Source organism: Oryctolagus cuniculus, chromosome 11, assembly GCF_964237555.1.
Source record: "Oryctolagus cuniculus chromosome 11, mOryCun1.1, whole genome shotgun sequence".
Taxonomy (NCBI): domain Eukaryota; kingdom Metazoa; phylum Chordata; class Mammalia; order Lagomorpha; family Leporidae; genus Oryctolagus; species Oryctolagus cuniculus.
The window spans coordinates 30,659,828-30,680,889 of NC_091442.1; the positions used below are offsets into that span (position 1 = coordinate 30,659,828).

General features: G+C 46.0%; 1 protein-coding gene across 4 annotated transcripts in view; it reads left to right on the top strand.

Moving 5' to 3' along the window:
* Positions 1 to 21,062, top strand: part of SHLD1 (shieldin complex subunit 1) — a 116,227-nt gene that overhangs the window by 3,287 nt on the left and 91,878 nt on the right. For all 4 annotated transcript variants that reach the window (XR_011379985.1, XR_011379986.1, XM_008256284.4 and 1 more), the window contains exon 2: positions 6,534 to 6,715. Coding sequence is in view for 2 of the 4 variants with exons in the window: in XM_008256284.4 (XP_008254506.1) it covers positions 6,538 to 6,715 (178 nt within the window). In the remaining 2 variants the exon portion in view is untranslated. The remainder of the gene's footprint in view (positions 1 to 6,533; positions 6,716 to 21,062) is intronic.

Consider the following 21,062-nt stretch of genomic DNA (forward strand, 5'->3'; position numbering starts at 1 on the left):
AGGAAGAGGAAGAGGAAGGCGAGCACACCCCTCAAGCCAAGCTTCAAGGAAGTCTACCCGGAGATGCAGGATAGGAACAGGCCGAGAGGTGAGAGGGCAGTCAGGAGAAGGACTTCTGAAACAGGGCATTGGAAGAAGGAGTTTCTGCAAGTTATGGAGTAGAGTTGGGGAGCTGGTGAAGTTGAGGAAATGAGCCAATTTTAGGCTCTTCTGAGAAGTTTGTGGAGGAGGTAGACCAGCTGTGCGGATAGCAGGTGTCACAAAGTTTTCATACTTTACAACTTTTTATTTTGATATAACTTTATACCTTCAAAAAACTTGCAACATAAGTATAAGAAACTCCAAAATAACATGTTCCAGATTTACTAATTATGTTTGTCCCATTTATTTTATCATACTCATATAGATAGATAGAAGATAACCATTTTTAAAAATGAAGACGCCAATGTTAAGTGACTAGTGCAAGGTGACACAGCCAAAAAAGTGACAGCTGGGGTTCAAGCCTGGGTTTCTTTTTTTCTTTTTTCTTTTTCTTTTTTAAAGATTTATTTATTTATTTGCAAGTCAGAGTTACACAGAGAGAGGAGAGGCAGAGAGAGGTCTTCCATCTGCTGATTCACTTCCCAAATGGCCATATGGCTAGAGCTGGGCTGATCCAAAGCCAGGAGCCAGGAGCTTCTTCCAGATCTCGCACGTGGGTGCAGGGGCCCAAGGACTTGGGCCATCTTCTACTGCTTTCCCAAGACATAAGCAGAGAGCTGTATTGGAAGAGGAGCAGTTGACAATGGAACTGGCATCCATATGGGATGCTGGTGTCACAGGCAGATGATTAACCTACTATGCCACAGTGCTGGTCCTAGACAGGTGTATTTTTAAAAAGATAGATTAATGGATGAGAGTTGGGTAGATGGATGATTGTATGATAAAGGAAATCATAGTAAAATGTTAATTGGGAAGGAGAGGTGGCAGCTATGTGGTTGTTCATTGTATAATTCTTTGTTTACATCTGGAAATTATGTACAATACTGGGATGGAAAGTGCCTTAATTTAAAAAAAAATTAGCTAAAAAAAAGTTAAATTACTTCTTCTGTATGGCCCCTGCTGGAATTTTGTCTGTAAGATTCTGCAGGGGGCCTGGCATTGTGGCATTGTGCGTAAAGCCTCTGCCTGCGAGGCCAGCATCCCATATGGGCACCGGTTTGAGTCCTGGCTGCTACACTTCTATCTTGCTCCCTTCTGCTGTGCCTGAGAAAGCAGCTGAAGATGGCCCAAGTGTTTGGGCCCCTGCACTCACAATGGGAGACCTGGGAGAAGCTCTGGGTCCTGGCTTTGGCCTAGCCTAGCCCTAGCCCTTGTGTCCATTTGGGGAGTGAACCGGCAGATGGAAAACACCTCTCTCTCTCTCTGCCTTTCAAATTAAATAAAAATAAATCTTAAAAAATAAAAAAAGATTCTGCAGAGAAGTAAGAGAATGGTTGCCTTCTCCTGGTAGGTAGATTTTTTTCTTTTTTGTCCACAGGCACTTCTGATGCCCAATCCCAGTATTAGAGAAGGGTATTTAGACTGTATAGTGAAAGCACAGTGAAGAGTGGAAAACAAACATTTCTGAAGAGGTACAGGGTAATCATTGCATTCTACTTGCTGGGCCAGCTCATTTCAGGTGGCAGAAAGGATCTCATCTGTCCCCTTTGCTCGCTTCTCCTGGGCAAATGCATCGAGTCCCCAACAATGAACTTGATACATATAGATACTTATTTGATAATAAAAAGGATTCTGCTTTCGGTAGGCATTTTATTTATTTATTTATTTATTTTGATTTGTGATGTATATGGCATTTAATACCAAGGTACTTCTTCAAAAAGTTCATGGAAAATGGACTTAAAGGATACATTTATTTTGGTACAAAATTTTGAAATCCTTGTGTTGCAGGGTCTTCCAAAAGTTCTTGGAAAATGTGAATTGTGAAACAACAATTCATGGATTTTGAAATTTTTTGCACCAAAATAAATGTACTTAAAAAGAAAAAAACTTTTGTTTATTTGAGGGGCAAAAAATCAGAAAGAGCGAGAGAGGGGTGTGGAGGGAGGGAGAGAGAGTGAGCACTCCTGCCTATTGATTCACTCTCCTAATATCTGCAGTGGCCAGGCTGGGCCAGCTGATGCCTAGAGCCTGGAACTCCATTTGGGTCTCCCATGTGGGTGACAGGGACCCATGTACTTGAAGCATCACTGCTGCCTCCCAGGGTGAGCATGAGCAGGAAGCCGAGCTTGGACTTGAACCCAGGCACTCTGACGTGGGATGATGTGTCTTAACTGCCCAAGCAGTGGCTTAACTGCTAGGCCAAATGGCTACCCCAAAATAAATGCATCTTTTAATTCAATTTTCCACAAGCTTCCTGAAGTACCCTCCTTACACATGATTCTAAAAGTGAGGACATGGTATTACATCAGTGTGCTGCTTTTCCAAAAGGTTTCCTTTCGCTTTATAGCAGCAGTGACACGGACACCCTCAGCGGATGGCTGCCTTCTCAGGCGGGCGGTGTGCGCTGATATTGTTCACCGACCTGTTTGTTCCCTTCCAGAAACCTCCAGAGCTCAGGGTTAGGTAACGTGCGGAGGGAAGGGGCAGCCAGAGGTGCCTGCCGCAGAGGTGTTTGCTGAAACCTTGAGCCTGGCTGACTAACACAGCAGCTGCCAAAAGACAGGGTGTTCTTGCCTCTCTGGGAACCTTGATCACTCCACTCCTTTCAGGAGCAATCAACTGATGCCTTGACTCACTCTGCGTGCGCGAATGTCCACAACAGCATGTGACTGCGTGTCCTCAAACGGGAAGGATCCTGCCAGGCTTCCCTGTGGGTTTGTTTTCCTATGAGCCCTGTCTTTGCCTAATCAGGCGGTGGCTTAGGCTACAGCACAGAGGCTGTGTAGAGATAGGAGGCTGGGTTCATCTAGGCTTGGCTGCTTTTTAGATGTTTTCTAGGGTGAGTTACTTCTCTCTCTGACTGAGTCTGAGTGTAAATGAGCATAATAATAGGATTTCCTGCCTCATAGGGGTATTGCAGACAAAGCTCATGGCACCTGGGACTCTCAGCTCTGCTTTAATGTTTTATTTTTTAAAAGAAAATTTTAAAAATGTTTATTCATTTTCATCTACTTGAAAGGCAGAGAGAGTGTGAGAGAGAGAGAGACAGAGGTTTTTCATCTACTGGTTCACTCCACGAATGCCTGCAACGGCCCAGGCTGGGCCAGGCAGAAGCCAGGAGCTCAGAACTCCGTCTAGGTCTCCCATTGGGCAGCAGGAATCCAAGTACTCGAGTCATTACCTGCTGCCTCCCAGGATGCGTTAGCAGGATGCTGGATCAGAAGCAAAGCAGCCAGGACTCAAACTGGCACTCTGGTATGGGATGCTGGCATCTAAGTGGTGGCCTAATCCACCGGGCCACAGTACTCACCTCTCAACTGCTCTTTATCCTCTTTCTCCATTTAGTTGTTAGGTTCTAGTCTGATTTTAGTTTCTAAATATATTCTTTTTTAAAAAAACTTTGTAAGCTTTTAAAATTTATTTGACATATATTTAGAGAGTGCTCCCATCTGCTGGTTCACTCCTAAATGTCTGCAGTGACCAGGAGGGCTGAAGCCAGGAGCCAGGAACTCATTCCAGGTCTCTTACATGGGTGGCAGGGACCCAGCTACTTGAGCCACCACTGCTGCCTCCCAGGATCTGCATTAGCAGGAAACTGGAATCAGGAGCCCGAGCTGGGTATGGAGCAGTGGGATGTATGCATCCTAACCAGCAGCTTCACCGCTGGGCCACATATTCACCCCTACTTATACCCAAAACGTATTCTTAACCTCTTCCCCGCTGTTGATCCACAGGTCCTTACCTAAGTCACATGCTTTTCCTCTAGCACCTGGACCACTGCAGGTGAATGCATTCTTGCTGATTATGAGCTTACCTGCTCAAAATTAAGCAGGCTTAAGCCCTGCAGATCCACTTGTTATCCAGCTGTCAGACCTGCAGATCTGACCATGCCACTCCTCTGCATGGGGCATAGCGGTCCATGGTATTTATCGGTGGTGGCTATCAGATTTATTGATGACAGCATCTTTTTTTTTTTTTAAAGATTCATTTATTTGAAAGTCAGAGTTACACAGAGAGAGGAGAGGCAGAGAGAGAGAGAGAGAGAGAGAGAGAGAGGGGTCTTCCATCCACTAGTTCACTCTCCAATTGGCCGCAATGGCTGAAGCTGTGCACTGCAAGCGGTGGTGGCCTTACCTGCTATGCCACAGCACCAGCCCCGATGACAGCATCTTATGAGACAAGAGTAGCAGAGGGTCTCTTCAGGTGTGTATTTATTTCATAGACAGTGGCCAGGGCTATATGTACTGCAAAGAACCCTCTAGTAGAGAATCTAATGCCACACAAATGGACACAGGCCCAGGAAGGGTAGGGGACATCTAATTTTAGACAAATGTCCCAATGCCAAATTCAGCCAGTGACCCTTGTGGTCTTTGGAGCTCAGAGAGAGAATTTTATATCTAAGTTGCTGACAGCAGTTAGGCCTTGCCGGCCTTCCCAGGGCTCGTGCAGGAGGAGGAGGACTGCAGGCCGTCCAGCAGACATCACAAGGTTTGTCCCTCCTCACTTGCTCAGTACATGACCTCTCCTTGACTCTCACATTAAAGTCTCAACTCCCCATGCCACTAGGGGTTGTCCAAAACAGCTTTTCTCTTGTTCATGCTGTGGCCTAGCCTCTCCAACACCTGGAGAGAACCTCCTCCAGAAAGTCCTCTGTTCCTTTTGGGGATCTTCTCTGTCCTGACTCACTCTGTTGATATGATGTGTCTCTGTGTCTGGAAAACCCCAAACTGTGAGCTCCTGGAGGGGAGAGGCTATGACATTCACCTTTGTATCCCAGGGCCTGGCACCAGGCCTGGCCAGTTGAATAATCAACTGAATGCATGTTTGAGTAGGCCACAGAGGAGAATGCAATTCACCTGTAATCTCCCTACCTAGATAACCTCTGAAATTCACTTGGGATCTACTGAACTGGCTTTTTTTGTCCCCCTACCTTTATGTCTCTGTACTGCACACACACATACACACATACACATCCTGCACATGATATTTCTTTTTTTTTTTTAATTGAAAAACAGAGACAGAGACAGGCAGAGATAGAGCTCCCATCCACTAGTTGATTCCCCAAATGCTTGCAATAGTCAGGGGTGAGCCAGGACAGGGCCAGGAGCCTGAAATTCAATCTTTTTTTAAAAAAAGATTGACTTGGGCCGGCGCTGCGGCTCAATAGGCTAATCCTCTGCCTGCGGCACCAGCACACCAGGTTCTAGTCCCTGTCAGGGCGCCGGATTCTGTCCTGGTTGCTCCTCTTCAAGTCCAGCTCTCTGCTGTGGCCCAGGAGTGCAGTGGAGGATGGCCCAAGTCCTTGGGCCCTGCACCTGCATGGGAGACCAGGAGGAAGCACCTGGCTCCTGGCTTCAGATTGTTGCAGCGCTGGCTGTAGTGGCCATTTGTGGGGTGAACCAACAGAAGGAAGACCTTTCTCTCTGTCTCTCTCTCTCTCACTGTCCACTCTGCCTGTCAGAAAAAAAAAAAAGAAAAAAGATTGACTTATTTATTTGAAGACAGAGAGAGACAGAGACAGAGAGAGAGGCATCTTGTAACCGCTGGTTCGCAACGGCCGGAGCTGTGCTGATCTGAAGCCAGGAGCCAGGAGCTTCTTCCGGGTCTCCCATGTGGGTGCAGGCATCCAAGGGCTTGGGCCATCTTCTACTTCTTTCCCAGGGCCATGGCAGAGAGCTGGATTGGAAATGGATTCGCCAAGACTTGAACCGGCACCCATCTGGGATGCCGGCACTGCCAGCTGCCGCTTCACCTGCTACATCACAGCACTGGCCCTTGAAATTCAATCTTGATCTCTTATCAGTGTGGCAGGGACCCAAGTACTTGAGCTATTACCTGCTGCCTCCCAGGGTGAACATTGTCAGGAAGCTGGAATCAAAAGTGGGGGCCAGCACTCAAACCCAGGCACTTCATTAATGGGCATCCCAAATGGCATCTTAACCACTTAGGCAAACACCTGCCCCTGCACGATATTTATTTTGTAAAATGCTACCTATTGTTTTAAAGTGTTTTACATTTATTATATCATGGACATCTCCCCTTGTCATCCTCAAACATTCTTCTAGCCCTTCAATCACAGTGTTGCGTAGTTTTTTATGTCTGTTGGGGATGGGCATGCTCTATGATTGAATTTTCCCCCTTTCAAAAAACTGCAGCTTATTTCCCAGCTGAAATTATTAGTGACTTCCTTATGCTCTGGGTACTTCTTTCAAAGAATGAGAAAACATGGTAAACAAATTCTGAGTGAAAGCAGACAAGGAAGACCATTGGTTCTTACTGCTGTTTGATCTCGAAGATTCTTCAAGCTGTGGTTCATGTGAAGGCTCATGACATGTAGCGTCTTCTGTATTGAAGTGTTCTGTTTTGTTTTCTTTTCTTTTTGCCTATGGCAGGACTATGGAGGCCCAGGAAGCCACCCCAGGTAGCCAGTCCCAAGAGAGCTGTGTACTGGACCTACCATCTGCCTGTGACGTCAGAGATTATGTGCTGCAGAGATCCTGCCAGAAGCCCGACAGTGAGGCTTTCAGCTCTGTGGAATTCCATTCTTTTCCTTGCTCTTCTGATGTGGATCCAGGTAAAAAGCAGAGTTTAGAACAAAATAACAGCAAACGGAAAACTTGGCAAATACACAGCTGTGTGCTGGTTGGTTTCCATCTCTTCCAACAGCAGGTCTCTAAGGAATGATTTGTTGTCTTAGGTAGAAAAGCAACTTAACCTAAGCAAAGCTGTTGGTGGGGGGACTTCAAAGGACGGCTTCCCTGGTGTGACAGTGACAAGGAGCTGTTTCCCACAGTTTTTTTTTTTTTTTTTCCATCTCCTGCTCCCTTTCTGATCTCCATCCAAATGCATTCAGAGGCAGGAGATACCGCCCACAACAAGGAGATGGCAGAATTGTTTCTTGTATTTTGTTCTTTCTAAACTACAGAAAATAGCAGTGTAGGCCTGTTATGGGTTACGGCTGACAACAATATTCAGTATTCCTTTTGTGAAGTACACTCTAGGTTTAAGTAACAACATCTGCGTAAGTTTTTATGATTGAATTGCCAAAAAGTCTGTTCCTGAGGCCTCATGGTAATTTCCTGCAGGAGGCAGTGACCACCTCTGTTTGTAAAGCCCATCTTTCATCCCTTCATTGCCCAATCTTAAGGTCCACAAAGCTGGGTTAATGTTCAGCTCTGCTGCTCCTGGCTTTATGGTTTAGGGCCTGCCACTTCCCTTCTAAGCTCCAGAATCATCTACACAACAGCGATGCAGGAATTAGGTTTTACTCAGGGGCAAAGTGAATTACTCATCACAGTGTTTGCATGGTGCTCAGTCAATATTGTTGTTGGCATTGTTTTTTTTTTTTTTTTTTAAGATTTTTTTTAATTTATTTGAAAGACAGAGTCACAGAGAGAGGTAGAGAGAGAGAGGTCTTCCATCTGCTGGTTCACTCCCTAGATGGCTGCAACACCCAGAGCTGTGCCAATCTGAAGCCAGGATCCAGGAGCTTCTTCTGGGTCTCCCACGTGGGTGCAGGCGTCCAAGGACTTGGGCCATCTTCTACTGCTTTCCCAGGCCATAGCAGAGAGCTGGATCAGAAGTGGAGCAGCCGGGACTTGAACTGGCACCCATATGGGATCCTGGCACTGCAGGCTGTGTCTTTACCCACTGTGCCACAGTGCAGGCCCCGACCTTCTTCTTTCTGAATCTTTTCTTCTCTGGGCTTCTGGGAGGTAGCCTCTCATGATTCTCACTTTTCTTGTTCTCACTCTCTGTTGCTGGATCCTCCTTATCTCTTCAGCCTTTAATGTTGGAGAACTTCAGAACTGAGTTCTCAAATTGCTTCTCTTGTCATCACTCCCTGAGCGATCTTATCCAATATGGGGACCTTAAATGCCCTTAGTACCTTGCTCAGTTCCAAATTTCTATCTCCAGCTTGGACCTGTAGCCTGACATTTAGACCATCTGTGTACTTGACATCATCACTTGATATGTGTTGGACTTCTTAAACCTGGCATATCCTAAACCAAATTTGTAATTCTTCCATCTCCTCCCAAGCCCTCCCCTGCCAATATGTACCTGTGTTTTGAGGCTTTCTTGGCTCAAAAAAGCATTTGCCTTCTTCTGTTCGCTTAGCAAAAATCTGGGAGTCATCCTCACTTCTTTTTTCTCTTAAGGTTCACGTCCAGCTCATCTGCAAATTGTTCCAACTCTACCATTAGAATAAATGTAGAGTTTAAACTATCTTGGCCGATTCCAATTCCACTTCTACCATCCTGATCCAAGCCACTGTCATCCCTTTTATGCATTAGTATTACAGCCTCCTCACTAGCTTTTCTGCATCTGTTCTTATCCCCCAAAAAGCTCTTATCAGCATAGCAACCAGAAGGATACTTTCAAATATAAATCAGATAGGGCTTCTCATCTGACTCAGAGCAAATGTCAGAGTCCTTCTTAAAGTACGCATGTTCTCTGGGCTGTGCACCTGCTGCCTTTCTGACCTTATCTCCCACCATTTTCCACTCCCTCACTGGGCTCCAGCCTCCCAGCTGTGCCTCTGCCACAGCAGATACCTGCTTCTGCCTTGTATGCTCATTTCCCAGGGAGGCCTACCTTTGCCTCCTGTGTTTGGGTAACAGCTACCCCACCTCTCGCTGACACTCCTGCCCAGTTTCCTTTTTCTCCATAGCACTTAGTGCCATTGATACCCTTTGCATTTGTTTGTTAATTCTTTATTAAACTTTTATTTATTTGAAGGGCAGAGAGAAGAAACACACACACAGACGGAGACAGAGACAGAGACAGAAAGAAAGAGATTTTCCATTCATTGATTTGGTTCCCAAATGGCTACAAGAGCCATGGCTTGGCCAGGTTGAAGCTGGGAGTCCAAAACTCAGTCCCAGTCTCCCACATGGGTGGCAGGGACTCCAGTACTGAAGCCATCAGTACTGTGCCTCCCAGGGTGCACATTAGCAGTAAATTGGAATTGGAAGTGGAGCCGAGCCTCAAACCTAGGCACTCCGATTTGGTGTCCCAAATAGTGCCTTGACTGCTGCACCAAACATCTGTCCCTAATTAATTGTTTATCTCCTTTGACTGGTATATGAATTCCAGGACAGCAGGTACTCAGTAAATACTTATATGACTAATGAAAGAGCAAATGCTAACCCTTAATGTTGTTATTTCATTGAGATAAGCCCGTATGGATTTAGGGCTAAAGTTCATCATAACATTAAAAAGTCTCTGTTCCCTCTAACCTCTGTATGTAGCTTAAGGCTGGTTTGGATAACTTGGGCAAGTTCCATGTAAAAGGAGAGTCATGCACAGCACTGAGTTAGGTGAAGCCCACACTTAGCCCCCTGGTGTGGTCAGTATTAAAAGAGGAGGTGGTCAGGTCTCCTCTGCTCCCCAGAGGAAAAGTTAAAATGTGTGACTGATGGGGACCCAGCAGAACTGTAGCCACTTGTCACAGTCAGTTGTAAACTATTGTTCAGTGGTATGAACTGTACCCTCTCTGCTGAGATAGAAAATGTACATAATACGTACTCCATGGCCAGGTGAATCACTCTGTGCCCTGTCTGGGTCCAGCTCTCTTTCCTTCTTCCTCTTGCTTGGGCCTCTTCCCTGTCTCTTAGATGGTCAGGGCCTTCTTGAGTCTGCTCTCAAAATCTCTCGAAACAATTTGAAAATTAGACTAAAATACAAATAACCAACTGTAGCCTCAAGTGTAGCCTTAACCTAAAGGAGCAGTGAAATATCAGAAGTCAGGGGGCAGGTAGAAGGGAGATTGTGGGGGGTAAGGGGAACATGAGGAGGGAGGAGGAGAACCCTGGCTCTCTGATGTCCCTGAAATGCTACCTTTTGTGAGGGATTATTTATAAAAGCAAATTAGGAGAGGTTGTTGCTGGTAATCTGGTCATCACCAAGCAATGGACTTGAGGCAGACAGCCCTAAACTCTGAGACTGGGCACTGTTCTGATAGTCCAGCCTGATTTACTTGGATTCAACCGTTTCCTTATTTTATTTTATTAAGATTTATTTGTTTATTTGGAAAGCAGAGTTAGAGAGAGAGAGAGAGAGAGAGATCTTCCATCCACTGAGTCACTTCCCAAGTGGCCTCAGTTGTAGGAGCTGGGCCAGGCCAAAGCCAGTATCCTGGAACTCCATCCAGGTCTCCCACATGGACAGCAGGGGCCCAAGCACTTGGGCCATCTTTTGCTGCTTTGCCAGGCCCACTAGCAGGGAGTTGGATTGGAAGCAGAGCAGCTGGGACTCTAACTGGCATTAATATGGGATGCTGGTATCACAGGTGGTCACTTAACCTGCTAGGCCACAGTGCCAGCTCCAAGGGTCCAACCATTTTCCACCTCAGGTTTCTCAAAATTCTCAAAACCCTGGGGACCTGGGTTTTTCATTTTACATTTAGGAATCAATTTTTCTTTCATTTCATTTGACTCCATTTCCTTCCCATCACTGCATGTTTATAGGTAGTTGTTGGCTTCTGTTGTCTTCTATAGCCCTTCAGCAGGCTCTTATCAATGTTTTTTTTTTTTTTTTTTTTTTAATTTTTTGACAGGCAGAGTGGACAGTGAGAGAGAGAGAGAGAGAGAGAGACAGAGAGAAAGGTCTTCCTTTGCCGTTGGTTCACCCTCCAATGGCTGCCGCGGCCGGCACGCTGCGGCCGGCGCACCGCGCTGATCCGAAGGCAGGAGCCAGGTGCTTCTGGTCTCCCATGGGGTGCAGGGCCCAAGCACTTGGGCCATCCTCCACTGCACTCCCAGGCCACAGCAGAGAGCTGGCCTGGAAGAGGGGCAACCGGGACAGAATCCGGCACCCCAACCGGGACTAGAACCCGGTGTGCCGGCGCCGCAGGCGGAGGATTAGCCTATTGAGCTGTGGCACCAGCCCTGTTTCAGATTCTTAACATATTCTGTTCCCAAGGAAATGGGCTGTTCTTGGTTTGTTTGTTGTTCAGTGTTGAAAATTGAGTTAGGGATGGGTAAATTCAGTCAAAGATTGCTAGTAAGGTAGTCATTTAAAGTAACTGCACTGGTCTGTGCCCAGCCTGGTCCTCACTCAGAGAAGCACATTGTTGGCCACATTTGTGAAGCTTGTACTTGGCTCAAAATACAGCTGTCTCGAGAACTGGCAGAGTGTGACAGATTGCTTACAGTGGAAAGGGAGAAGGTGAGGGAGGTCTGAAGGTGAACCAAGGATCTGGCTCCTCCAGCTACTGCATGAAATAAGAGCCAGGAGCTGACCATTAGGATTCAGTCAAATCATCTCTGTTGTCAAAAGCCAGGAACACAGTTGGCAAGGAGATGGGGTTTACACTAATGGAGTGGAATAGCCCACTGCTGGCAATAGCTAAGCCAGAAGAAATACTCAGAAACCAGGCAGGTGGCATCCAGATGTGCAGGTGTCTTACTGGTGGGTATCAAGATCCCACCTTCAAGGTTGAAGTCAGTGTCATGGTTCTGACCTCTGGAAGAATAGTAGGCAGGAGAAGGGTGGCAGTAGGGGCCACTGCAAAAGCTAGGTTGTAAGAATGTGGACCAGGCTTAAATGTAACTTTTGTAAAGATTCCCTTCTAGCTGCTTTTGGCCATAGACCTAGCACTGTCCTGATCTTCCCAATCAGGCTTTTTGAGGGAGCTACCTGCGTTCCTTCTTTCCACTGCTTCATCTTTTAACTGTTCCCCAATCCTGCACATGTGGCCTCTGCTCCCTGTGACCCATGGACTGAGCCTGCTGTTGCTCATATGTCAATGATCTTCCCCCAGAGCCAAACCTGATGGACACTTCTCTGTCCTTACCTTACATGCCCAACTGCCGTTTTCACTGTTTGTGCCCTGGAGGAGGGTTAAGTGGCAAGAGACATAAGACTTTATGAGCACTTTCCCGGAGGTGAATGGGTTGGTTAAAATCCAGGAGTATTAGAAAAACCCACAAACCCTGGATCATTTCAGCCAGGTATGTAAAGGAGATAAGAACAGGCCATATATTGCCATATTGCCTAAATAAACAGTTTGTCCTGAAGTTCCCAGGCAGGGCAGCCACTTCTCATGAAGCGCTGATGGAATAAACTTTACACCCAAGCCAGGGGCAGGGTTACGAGGCCCCTCCCCTTGCCCCTTCTGGTGAAATAAGACAGAAGACTGCTGCCATAAGGTCTTGCCGGGACAGTCTCCATTGCATTGCGTTCCTCTGTTTGAATCCCTCTGAGATGTTCCGTATTGCTCTTCTCTGCCAGCTCCAATCAGAGCTCTTCTGCCTTCTCTGCAGGACTCTGTAATCCGGTGTCCCGGCATTTGTTCAATTATTTAACAACCAGTACAGTACTGCAGTACTTTAACAATGGGTACGGCCCTGCAGGTGTGTGCCAACTGAGCGAAGGCCCCCAGTGGCCTCTGTCTGCGACTCTGGTTTTCGGGCTAAACCAACCCTTGGTGCCTTCACTGACTGTCCCCCTTTTTGAAATGTGCTCTCCTCCCCCACCTCTCCAACAACTCCAGGCCACTCCAGACACTGTGGAATTGAATCCACCAATTAGGCCCAAGCCCAGACTTGTTGATGGGCTCGAAATCCCTGTTAAGATACTTGTTTCCTTCTACTTTTGTTGCTGGCCTCAAAGGAAGTCTAGGGGTATACACAATGGAAGAACCAAGTTAAAGGACAAATAATCTTGGTTGGACCTCTCAAAAGAAAGGTCACAGAAGTTTCCTAGAGGCACAGCCCTAGTACCCTGTAGCTTGGTGGTCTTGGGGCAGTTCCTGTGGCAGATGTTGTCAGGGCCCCAGGGCACTTTTGTTCTAGAGTGCTCCCAAGTGCTTTCTAGTACAGGACAAAAGGTCCCCCTGAAGTTTAGACATTTTTGTATGATGTAGGAAATCTCGGCCCTTTCCTCAAACTTGAACTTCTAAGAGCAATGTCAGGGAAATTCGTTGAATGTATGCAGTGGATGGAATATTAAACACAATAGGTCTTTGATGATTAAAGACTCCCGCTGGCAGATGGCTATAAGTTTAAAGTAAATGGTGGTTTAATGCCCCTTTATTCTTCTGTGGGAATTTGTCAACAACTCAGTCTTCAAAGGCCATTTTGTAACCTGTGTATTTAGGCATTTTATCTAAAGCATTTATTTATTTAAAACTTCTTATTTTATTTATTTGGAAGGAAGAGAAATTGAGACAAAGAGACAAAGATCCGCTGATTCACTCTGCAAATGCCTGCAACTGCATGGGCTGGGCCAGGCCAAAGCCAGGAACCTGGAATTCATTCTAAGTCTCCTATGTGTGTGGCAGGGACTCAAGTACTTAGCCATCATCTCTGCTTAAGGATGTGCATAAGCAGGAAACCAATATGGGGAACAGAACCAGGACTTGAACCCCAGCATTCCAATAGGGGATGTTGGTGTCCCAGGTGGAATCTTAGCTTCTGCATCAAACACCTGCCTCCATCTAAGGAATTTTAATATTAAAGAATAGATGAAGATTTGTCTTTTTTCCTCTCTATAATTTATGTGGCATATCTTTGCAATTCTATAAAATTTTATTCCTGTAAAAAAGCGATTATAGGGGCTGGTGCTGTGGTGTAGTGGGTAAAGCCGCCATCTGCAGTACTAGTATCCCATATGGGCAGCACTTTGAGACTCACTTCCCATCTAGCTCTCTGCTATGTCCTGGGAAAGCAGTAGAAGATGGCCCAACTCACTGGGACTCTGCAGCTGCGTGGGAGACCTGGAGGAAGCTCCTGGCTCCTGGCTTCGGATCAGCCCAGCTTTGGCTGTTGCGGCCATTTGGGAAATGAACCAGCAGATGGAAGACCTCTCTCTCTCTGCCTCTCTGTAACTCCACCTTTCAAATAAATAAATAAATTTTTTAAAAAAAGCAATTATAAACTCTTAGATCCCAAAACTCAAAGTATAATTTAAATAACAATTATAAAATTCTGGATGTATTATTTTAAAATATGATTCAGGGTACGTTTTAGACGTGTAAATATAAAGACATTTCCTTCTTGTCAGTGCATTAAGTGATCTCCAATTTAGTAGCTAGCTAATCAGTCAGTACCCCATAGACTCCACCTAAAATATGATGAAGAAAGCAAAGAAAGAGACAGTGACTGAGAGCCAAGTTGGGTATCTTCTGAAACCAAGTTTCTGGGTTCCATTTGGAAGATTCGAATATTCTGAATGGCAGGTGCATCTTGGCATTTGTTGTCCCTTCCTGGGTTGAGTTGAACAGATTCAGTCATCTAGGCTGAATTTTTATTCCAAAACAGGAATTTGAACTCTTTGCATTTTGCTGTTGGAGGGCAGCAATGTGTCCTGAGTGGCTCAAGCAGCGACGGATAAACCCTGAGTGTGACTGAGGCTATCCCTCTGGGCTGGTGGTTTTCTTTTTTCTTTTATTGTTTTAAGATTTATTTATTTATTTAAAAGGCAGTGTTACAGAGAAGCAGAGAGAGAGAGAGAGAGAGAATCTTCCATCTGCTAGTTCACTCCCCAGATGGCCGCAATGGCCAGAGCTGCGCTGATTCTAAGCCAGGAGCCAGGAGCTTCTACATGAGTGTAGGGACCCAAGGACTTGGGCCATCTTCTACCGCCTTCCCAGGCCACAGCAGAGAGCTGGATCAGAAGTGGAGCAGCTGGCACTTAAACCAGCGCTCATATGGGATGCTGTGACACTGCAGGTGGCGCGGCTCTACTAGTCTGGTTGTTTTCAAACAACGCCCCAGACAGCCCTGTTAGAGCTACAGGCTTGAGATTGGAGGGGGTCTTGAGTTTGTGGATGCCTTGGTCTCACCAGCCTGTGCATCCTCTCAGCTCATGTACGCCCTGGGCTTCCAGGCAAGCAAAAGGGGTCTGAGAGCCCCTGAGCTCACCCAGTGCTCTCATTCTCCCCATGGAGAAGTCGAGCTCCTGGATAATGAAGAAAATCAGCCGAAGTCATGTAGTAACCTGGTAATCCCTCTTTCTTGGATAATGCTACTTCTAACTACAACTTTAGTACTCCCCTCCCCATCCCACCCCTTTTTTTAGGATAAATAGCAGAATTCTGTCTTTTAGAATGCTAGGTTGTAGATTACATTAAATAGACACAGAGATGATAGCAGCTTAACAGAGGAATTATTTTGAAAAGCTCGAGAATGCTCTTTGCTATCTGTGGCATATCTCCTTGTGCCTCACTTTTGAATTCCAAGGACACCTGCTGTGAGAAGAAAGACTTGTTTACTTCCGTGCGCTTTGCCTACAGATACGGTTTTAAAAAGAAATCCCAACTGAGTTGAAAAAACAGGCCATGCTCCCATCACCAGCTACATCGACAGGGCACTTATCTGCAGAGTCCAGGTGCACAGCTGTGACCTTGTGGCTGCCCTCACAGTTTTCCTCCAAGTGAGCATTCATTATGCCTTGTCATTCAGCTGTGTCTTCTTAAAGGCTAAGAAAGCAACCTGATTATAATTGCCAAGCACCATCACTAGTCTTGTTCATTGCTGTATATTTCTAAGACAACACTGCACAAGAGAAGACCAACAAATTGATAGTATATCATTTGTTGTACACTTGCAATTCAGGCATATTTGCATGCAATATTCCTTTTTAAATATTTTATTTATTTGGGAGAGGGGCGGGGCAGAGAGAACTTCCATCCCCTCCCTGGCTCACTTCCCAAATGCCTACAAAAGCCAAAGCTGAGCCAGCGAAGTTAGGAACCAGAAACTCCATCTGGGTATCTCACATGGATGGCAGCGACCCAACTACTGTAGCCATCACCTGTTGCCTCCCAGGGTGCACATAGCAGGAAGCTGGAATTGGGAGCCAGAGCTGGGACTTTGAGCCCAGTACCCTGAGAAGGGAGGGGGGTCCCAAGTGGTGCTGTTACTGCATTGCCAATTGCTTGTCGCACGCATTGTTCCTGTTAGTTCTCACAACCACCCCCAAGAAGTACATAAAGACTATTTTTTTTTTTAGATTATTTATTTATTTGAAAGTCAGAGTTACATAGAGAAGGAGAGGCAGAGAGAGAGAGAGAGAATCTTCTATCCGCTGATTCACTCCCCAGTTGCCCGCAACAGCCTGAGCTGTGCTGATCCGAAGCCAGGAGTGAGGGGCTTCTTCCGGATCTCCCATGCGGGTGCAGGGGCCCAAAGACTCGGGCCATCTTCTACTGCTTTCCTAGGCCATAGCAGAGAGCTGGATCAGAAGTGGAGCAGCCAGGACTCGAACTGGGTCCATATGGGATGCCAGCACTACCCGCTACACCACAGCACCTGCCCCATAAAAACTATTATGATCTCCATGTTACCCGTGAGGAAATGAAGCCTGAGAGAGCTGAGAGAGGCTGGTTTTATATAAATATATATATTTATATATTTGAAAGGCAGAGTTACAGAGAGGCAGAGGCAGAGAGAGAGAAGTCTTCTATCCGCTGGTTCAACCCCCAAATGGCCACAATGGCCGGAGCTGAGCTGATCCGAAGCCAGGACCCAGGAGCTTCCTCCAGGTCTCCCACATGGGTACAGCACTTGGGCCATCCTCCACTGCTCTCCCAGGCCATAACAGAGAGCTAGATTGGAAGTAGAACAGCTGGGTCAAAAACCGGCCTCCATATAGGATGCTGGCACTGCAGGTGATGGCTTTACCTGCTACACCACAGCGCCAGCCCCTGGTTATATATTAACATGTCACACAAAAAATGATGGGAAGCTCAGAGTTAAGCGTGGGTCAGGCTGACTTCAAAAGCGGAATACTAAAAGAAATATATTATCCAGATGTGGTTAAAAACTGTGTGTTAGGTGTCAGGCTTTGGATGCTTGCAGAGACCACTGTGGTTCCCTACTACCTCTGTCTACTAACTGAATGTCTGCCCACTGTTAGCAGGTGCTGGTAACTCCTGGTTCACTTGACCAGCATTGCACCCTCTGTTCACTGAGCTCTCCCTTAATACTGCTTTTCCCTCTCTGGAAGAAGCTATAACTGCCTGCGAACCACCTGGAGAGAAGGCATTGCCTTCTCACTTCACTTCTTCTCACTAGGTAGAATCCAGCTTCATTTTTTTTCCCAGTTTCTTTCTTTCTTTTTTTTTTTTTTTAAAAAGATTCATTTATTTATTTGAAAATCAGAGTTACACAGAGAGGGGAAAGGCAGAGAGAGAGAGAGGTCTTCCATCCTCTGGTTCACTCCCCAGTTGGCCACAACAGCTGGAGCTGTGCTGATAGGAAGCCAGGAGCCAGGAGCTTCTTCCAGGTCTGCCACGCGGGTGCAGGGGCCCAACGACTTGGGCCATCTACTGCTTTCTCAGGCCATAGCAGAGAGCTGGATCAGAAGTGGAGCAGCCAGGTGCCCATATGGAATGCCGGTGCCTCAGGCCAGGGCATTAACCTGCTGCTCCACTACTGGCCCTGAATCCAGCTTCATTTGTTAAAATCCAGGGAAGAAAGCAAGTCAGGAATTTTAACTCCATTTACTGGAATGAGTGGAACCTTTGGTAACTTTATCTACACAGAAGACATTTTTTCATCTGGCTCCAGAACTACCACTGCTCTTCTACCTCTCCCTCCCTCTATCCCTCCCCCTCCCCTTATCCTTTCCCCTCCTTTTTCTCCTTCCCCCACCCCCTCCCCTTTCCTCCTTCCTTCAACTTATTTATTTGGGAGGCAGAGTTACAGAAGGAGAGAGGGAGAGACACACACACACACACACAAGATCTTCCATCTGCTGGTTTACTCCTCAAATGACCGCAATGGCCAAGGCTGAGCCAGGCCAAAGCCAGGAGCTGGGAGCTTCATCTGGGTCTCCCACATGGGTGCAGAGCCCAAGCACATGGCTTTCTGCTGCTGCTTTTCCCAGGTTATTAGCAGGTAGCTGGATTGGAAAAGGAGCAGTTGGGACTAGAACTGGCGCCTATATGGGATGCCAGCGCTGCAGGTGGAGGATTAACCTACTGTGCTGTGGTGCTGGCCCCTCCAGAAGTCTTCTTATTTTTGGCTCTTTGCCATTTGAAGTTGCTTTTTGTATGCTGATTGGCTGCTCTTTCGCCCCCTGGAATTTTTATTTTTTATTTATCTGAATTTTTATGTGTTTGAAAAGCAGAAAGAGAGGGATCAGATGACACCAATATGGAATTTGAGGGTCCCAAGTGAGTCTTAACTGCTGTGCCACAGTGTCCACCCCTCCATGGAGTTTTTGATAGCTGGGTGCTAACTTACTTGAAGTTACGAAACCCAGTTTACTGGAACAGTGTTTTAAGGGTAAGTGCTTTTTGATTCATTCCTGGGTCCTCCATGCTTGACTGGAGGTTCGCTCTCTGCCTTCTCTAATCACATAGTGACTGTAGCTGTTGCCTGCTAAACCTAGACACCTAGGGTGTTGTGTCTGTCATGCAGTAGGTGCTCAGTAAACACTCTTTGAATGAATAAATGAAAAGCGTGTAAGTGAAACTTGATAAGATTTTAAATATTTATCATGGTGCCTTGCTCATCAGTTTGCGACTTTGTCATCAGATTTAATCTGTCTTGGGCACAGATACATGCCTGTGATTGTGGTTGGGTTTGATGGTATATGCGTATGATAGTGTGTGTATATGATAGTATGTGTGTGTGTGATAGTATCAGGAAGCTTTCAAGAAAAAAAGCAAATGTTCTTCTGTAGGTCCTGCAGATTTTTTTAAATTATTATTTATTTGATAGGTAGAGTTATAGAGAGAAAGGTCTTCCTTCCATTGGTTCACCCCCCAAATGGCTGCTATGGCTGGACCTATGCTGATCCGAAGCCAGGACCCAGGAGCTTCCTCCTGGTCTCCCATGCAGGTGCAGGGGCCCAAGCACTTGGGCCATCCTCCACTGCCTTCCTGGGCCACAGCAGAGAGCTGAACTGGAAGAGGAGCAACCAGGACTAGAACCGATGCCCATATGGGATACCGGTGCCGCAGGCGGAGGATTAACCAAGTGAGCCGTGGTGCCGGCCCCGATCCTGCAGATTTAACTCTCATCTGGAAATTGTTTAGTCTAGAACAAACTAGTATCTTGCAAAACACCCCCTTTTTTTTCCTTTAAAAGAAAATAGTAGAGAAACGAATGGTTGTAAGGAGCTATAATGCAATGAGGGTAGAATGTTACACCTGTATTAACCATCAGGTAGAAAGTGTTTTCCCAGTGGAGTTGTTTAGTCAGCAAATATTTCTCTAATAATATTGTATCAGATTATGGCCTTAAGGCTACCCCTAAAGATCACTTTTGAAGCTATTTTCTTTTTTTTTAAATTTTTTTTATTTGACAGGTAGAGTTATAGACAGAGAGAGAGAGAGAGAGAGAGAGAGAGAGAAAGGTCTTCCTTCCGTTGGTTCACCCCCCAAATGGCTGCTATGGCCGGCACTGTGCCAATCCAAAGCCAGGAGCCAGGTGCTTCCTCCTGGTCTCCCATGAGGGTGCAGAGGCCCAAGCACTCGGTCCATCCTCCACTGCCTTGCTGGGCCACAGCAGAGAGCTGGACTGGAAAAGGAGCAGCCGGGACTAGAACCCGGTGCCCATATGGGATGCCGGTGCTACAGGTGGAGGATTAACCAAGTGAGCCATGGCGCCAGCCCCTTGAAGCTATTTTCTTAAAGAAAACGTATTCCTATCACATTTTGTAGTATTGTGAGATTTTTATTTCTTGCTTATAAATTGATACAACTGAGGGGCAAATTTAAATACTAATAACCAGGCATATGCCCCCACATCTTCCCAGTATATTGTTACTGTTTTGTCTAGAATTTTCTTTCTTTGTCACCCTTGTGCAAGGGCCGTGCTTATCTACTGTAGTATTCCAGTTTTAGTGTGTGAGCTGCTGAAATGAGCGCCAGAATTTTCTTTTACAAAGAGCGCTTAGAAAATATTAGAGAATGTCAGGCACAGTATAAGTAAAAATATGAGGAAGTTACTCATGGACCAGCACAATTTTAAAAGTAGAATTTGGGGGAAAAGGGATTAAAATAATACTGCACATTTTTAGCCGGTAACAGCAGCTGCTCTGAGCCTTGGCCTGGAGTTGGTGCACGGAGCGGTCTTGCCATTGAGCAATGTCTGCTGCCCTCCAGCGTCTGCTTTGTGCACATTCCCGAGCCTGCCTGGGAAACGTGTATCAGGTGTGTGAAGCCTTTGTCCTTTAATCTGTGCACTAGAGGTAAAAGTTAAAGCTCTTAGAGATTTGTTTACTTGGCTGAAATCTGAGCAACTAATTTGCCTTCAGGTCACCACTGTTAGGTGTGCATTATATAACTTTTTCCATTTATCCTGCTTGGTCGATGGCAGGCTGGAAGACAAGCATAAACGGTGACATCTCATTCTTCTTTGTACATTTGCCAAGTGAAAAGTACTTTTAAAAAGTTTTATTTATTTATTTTTGGATTTATTTTAAAAGGCAGAAGACATGCATGCGCACCAGAGAGAGAGAGAGAGAGAGAGAGAGAGAGATTGTCTATTCGCTGGTTCAACCCCCATATGATTTCAATAGCCAGGCAGAACTCCATTCAAGTCTCTAATGTAGGTGGTCAGGACCCAACTACTTGAGCCATCACTGCTGCTTAATAGGAAGCTGGACCAGAAGCAAAGCTGGGTCTTGAACACAGGCATTTTGATATGGCATGTGGGTGCCCAAGTGGCAGCTTAATTGCTGTATCACAATACTGTCTCATACTTGTATTTTTTTTTTTTTTGGCAAAGATGGGACAAGAGGATTTAAGTTTCTCTGCTTTGATGAAATTACAGTAGCATTAAAGAGTGATTGTGAGATTTAAAATATGTTTTGGAATCTTTGCCAACAAGATGGCACAATCCTATTTCTCCTTGCTTTTCCCTGCTAAGTATAAGTATACATCTTGGAAATGCAAGAAACAACTAAAGGAGAACTCTGAGACGTGATAAGAAGGTGAACTGGTCAGGGGCCCCAGGGTTGGA